General features: G+C 37.1%; 1 protein-coding gene across 1 annotated transcript in view; it reads left to right on the top strand.

Annotated features, from left to right (window-relative positions):
* Nucleotides 1–2,820, top strand: part of LOC135215933 (uncharacterized) — a 4,496-nt gene extending 1,676 nt beyond the window's left edge. Inside the window, exon 2 of the mRNA XM_064250888.1 lies at nucleotides 3–2,820. Coding sequence (XP_064106958.1) covers nucleotides 1,888–2,820 — 933 coding nt within the window. The 5' untranslated portion in view covers nucleotides 3–1,887. The remainder of the gene's footprint in view (nucleotides 1–2) is intronic.
* The last annotated feature ends 2,092 nt before the right edge of the window (nucleotides 2,821–4,912 follow it).

Here is a 4,912-nt window from a genome sequence, read left to right as displayed (position 1 = left end):
AGGTACTTTCGACTGTGTATATATATATATATATATATATATATATATATATATATATATATATATATATCTTATAATGTAAAATTTGTAATGCAATTATAATTGTGGTAATATGATTAATTCACCTCAGAACCTGTGTATCATGTTATGAAATGTATGTTTTGTGTTCAGATTCCCAAATTTAAAGATAACACATGTTAAGTAAGGCGGAGAGAGGAAAGACGTATGTAAGACAGAGAGAGAGAGAGAGTAACAGAGAAGGTTGTTATTCACACCTCGCGAAGGCCTGACCCAGCCGATTTCTTTATCGGCGCAAACACGTGCGTAAGACCTCCCAGGCCGCATTGAGTCCTTGAGGTTCCGTACAATGATGTTATTCATGGTTTAACATAGAGAGATGATATAATATGTTTTCGTCTTAAACTAGATGCTAATCGCCCATCCGCTTATGGGAATAGAAAACCTTTCATTCGATTTTGAGACCTAGCCGCTGGCATGAGGGATAGGATCTCTCTCTCTCTCTCTCAAAATCTCTCTCTCTCTCGCTCGCTCGGTTGCGAGGCTGTTTCAGTAACTTAACGTAACTCACATTAATTTTATATTCGAGCTGGTCACTCATAATTCTTAGTAAAATATGTGTTGTTTGTGGAATCTGAACATAGTATTATTTCTATTGGTTTTGTGAAGGCACCCACGAAAGTGTAAGTGTGTAACAGGCCTTTAAGCGGCAGCTGCGTAAACAGGTATTTTTACAAATGTTTTGAAGTGCACTTCGAGGTTTTATTTTACCATTGGATAAAATTATAATTTTTAAACACATTTATCTTTTGCTTTGTTCTTTTGACATATCCAATTTTATATGCTTAATGTTTGTACTGTCAATACTTTAATTGTTTTCATATTATGCATTATGTTTTTGCATTGTTTTTTTTTTTGTTTAATTAGTTTGAATAATATTCTATTATGTAATTCTTTGAATCTAACACTTGCAAATTAATTTGTATTTAATTGAATATAATTTCAAATTTAATTATTGCTTTATGATTTAATTTAATTATTTTCTTGATAAACTTTGATTTAATTTTGCTTAATAATTAATTCAAGAATTAATTAAACTTTTGTTTTCAAGTAATAACAATTTCCCTGAGATTGTGAATTTCACTTATAAATTTTGAATTTAGAAATAAAATTTTGTATTCGAAATTTATATGAGCATTTTATTATATCACCAGTATTATATTTTATTTTTTTGTTTAGGTAGAAATATAGAGTGATAATTGTGACGTTTCCCACAAATAAAACAGAATCAGGGAAATACTTAGATTTGAAATTGCAGGAGTGATGCCCTTTATTTAAGATTACCTCACACCTATTTTAATGAACTTAGACTGATTGTTTTCTTGACTGTTCAGTTAAAAAAGGGATCACTATTACCTTTAGAGTATTCAGTCGTTTAGTATTTGTGATGAAGGGTCAGATGTCTGGCTGTAGTGAGGTAAGTAATAACCAGGTACTTGAACAAACTGTGCCCTAAGTACAAAGGGTGTCCCAGACCCAGGAATAAAAGGGTCTCTTGTACTAGCAAGTACAAATGGTAAGTGTAGTAACCAGATACTTGGCAATTTGGGTTAAAAAATATTAATGGTGTCCAGACACAGATCTCTGACTACTTCATGCACCAAGTATTAATGGTATCCAGACCCAGATACTCTAGGCCACTTCGCCACAAGTATTAATGGTGCCCAGAGACCCGGGATATTTGGCACTTTATGTACCAAGTATCAATGATCCCCAGAAACCAGGGAGGAAAACAAATCACATTATCACTCTAGCTTATACTGGTGGTGTTAGAAGAGTGACCATATATTTGTTTTTGCATTTTATTGTATGTATTTGAGAAAAATGGCTCCATTCGATACTCAGGAATTTTTAGCAGCCCCTTCCATCCAAGTGTTGTCTGAAACTACTCTGACTAAGGCACAGTGGAGTGTTCTAGCAGTAGCATGTGGTTGTCATGTGTCTAGTAGCATGATAAAAGCACAAATCAAATGCATTGTCATGCAAGCATTGATAGACTCTGGTAGAATAACTGATGATGATGAGTTAGAACTGGCTCAAGAGTTGTTGAATGAAGCACAGGCGGATTTTATAAATAAACAAGTAGAAAAGAAAGAGAAAAGTGATGCAGAGTTAGAAATCAGATGCATAGAAGCAGAAGAAAGTTTGATTAAGCTGAAAATACAGGCTGAAAGAGAGAGAATGCAAGCTGAAAAAGACAGAGTAAACAGGGAAAAACAAGAAAGAAGAGAAAGAGAAGAAGAAAAAGCAGCAGAAGATGAAAGGCAAAGGATAAAAGAGGAAAGAGAAATTGCAAGACATGAAAGGGAGATGGAATTGATAAGAGCTAGATCCACATTACCTGCAACACCGTCTAACCCTAACCATGGTAATCAAGACCCTGCATTTGATGTAGTAAGAGTGCAGAAATTAATCCCTAAGTTTACTGAAGAGGCTCCAGATGAGTTCTTTGATCACTTTGAGAAAGTGGCTTCAGGTATGGGATGGCCAGAAGATAAATGGTCAGTTTTGCTACAAAGTGTCTTGATTGGTAAAGGGAGAAGCGCTTACTTAGCCTTAACAGCTGATCAGTGTAAAGACTATAAGGTGCTCAAACATAATGTGCTACAAGTATACAAGTTGACCCCAGAGTACTACAATGAAAGATTCAGAAACTTAAGAAAGGATGAAAAAGTAACTTTCTTGGATTACGCTTATAAAGTGAGAAGGTGTTTTAAAAGATTGGTTGGCAGGCAAGCCTAAAGTTACAACTTTTGAAGAGTTAGAAGAGTTAGTTGTTTTAGAACAATATTTTAAAGGTATTCCTGAGCATATAAGAGCCTATTTGAGAGAGAGAGAGAGAGGTTAAAAAACTTGACAAAGCTGCTACACTGAGTGAAGACTACAATATAATTAGTAGCAGGCGCAATTATAATGTCAAGTACCAGAATCAACCACGCCCAGGTTTTAAGTCTCATCCAAGTTTCAGAAGCAATTTTATAAATGGGAAATCTACAAGTAATAATACTCCTCAGCAAGCTGAATGTTGGAAATCTTTCATCTAAATTTTGCAAGACAAAGTTGGAACAAAAGCCTAATGTTGTCTGCTTTAAGTGTGGAAGAGCAGGACACTTCAGTCAGGAGTGTTATTGGAATTATCAGCAGTCCAAGCCTGTTGGTCAAATAGTAAGAGGTGACCAGGTCAAACAGACTGTTAAGAACAATGTGAGGAAGAATCCGACTACAGGGAGGACTGAAACTAAACAAGCTGAGTGTTTAGCAACCAGTGGAAATGTAACTTCAAGCAGTGAGTGGCTGAGCAGTTTGGAGGCCTTTAAGCCATATATCTATGAGGGTACACTGGCAACTCAAGAAGAGAAAGTGCAGGTACCAGTCAAGATTTTACATGATACAGGGAGCAACCATAGTGTGGTGTTATGTGATGCTCACCCAATGTTAGAGAAGAATCTCACTGGAGATACAGTTATTTTGAAGGGTATAGGAGGAGAGGAAGTAACTCCTATATGCCGCTTACACCTGTCCTGTGAATTGGTGACAGGGGGACTCACTGGCTGTGGAAGGTGTACATGTTCTGTTGGGAAATGAAGTTGGTGGTGTTCCATTTGTTCCTTGTCCTGTAGTGACAGACAAACCGTTGAGGATTAGTCCTATGGTAGAGTTGGAGAGAATAGAACCCCCACCCCCACTGTTCCCTATTGTGTAACTACCAGAATTATGAGGAGAATTATGACTGTTGGTGAAGAAACTGAGGATTTGCACGCCCAAGATGGATCAAGTGAAGGGTCTTTGAACTTAGAACAATTGTTCCAGGGGAGTGATGCCTCCTGTGGAGCTGACCGAGAAGAGATTTCCCAAGAAAATGAAGAATCTGTTGTTCCTGAAGAGACTCCGAGTAGTCAAGGAGTTCCTGAAGATAGTAGTGAAACTGCAGTAGCTGAGGTAGCAGATAGTGATAGTTCAACTATTGAAGTTGGACAGGTAACAAGAGAGAAGCTAATGGACTTGCAGAAGAGGGGTGCATCGTTAGCTGATTTGTTCTTCAGAGTTGTTGATCAGGAAGAGATGCAACAAACTCCTACCTGTTATTATCTGAAGGAATGTTTGCTGATGAGGAAGTATAGACCTTCAGATACACCCGGAAATGCTGAATGGGGCGAATATCACCAGATCACTGGAAAACCTAATGAAACCATTCAGAAAGCCCCCCTACAACCTATAGAAGTTAGAGGAGAACCCTTTAACAAGGTGATTATAGATATGGTTGGACCGCTTCCGAAGACGAAGAAAGGAAATGAATATCTGTTGACATTAATGTGTCCTGTTACCAGATATCCTGAGGCAATCCCTGTTAGAAACATATCTGCCAAGATAGTTGCTGAGAAACTATTGGCATTTTTCTCAAAGTTTGGTATACCAGAAATCGTACAAAGTGATAGAGGAACGAACTTTACTTCCAGGTTATTCCATGATGTGATGAACTTATTAGGGGTAAAACAAAAGTTATCAACTGCTTGTCATCCAGAAACTCAAGGTGCCTTGGAAAGGTTCCACCAGACATTGAAAAGTATGCTGACAAAGTATTGTTCTGAGTCAGGAAGAGAATGGGATGTTGGTTTACCCTTAATGTTATTTGAAGTTAGGAATGCTTATCAAGAAAGCATGGGATGTTCACCCAATGAGATGATTTTTGGAAGAGAAGTGAGAGGACCTTTGAAGATTCTTGCAGAAAATTGGGTAGAAAATAAAGAGGAAATCCAAGGAGAGTATGTGAAGAACTTAAGGAAAAGGTTGGAAGAGATTAGAAAATTCTCTTTAGAAAATCTGAAAATGAGTC

The sequence above is a fragment of the Macrobrachium nipponense genome, chromosome 5 (genome assembly GCF_015104395.2).
Source record: "Macrobrachium nipponense isolate FS-2020 chromosome 5, ASM1510439v2, whole genome shotgun sequence".
NCBI classification, from domain to species: domain Eukaryota; kingdom Metazoa; phylum Arthropoda; class Malacostraca; order Decapoda; family Palaemonidae; genus Macrobrachium; species Macrobrachium nipponense.
Note: the sequence above shows the minus strand (reverse complement) of the source record. Positions and strands in the feature narration are given on the sequence as shown.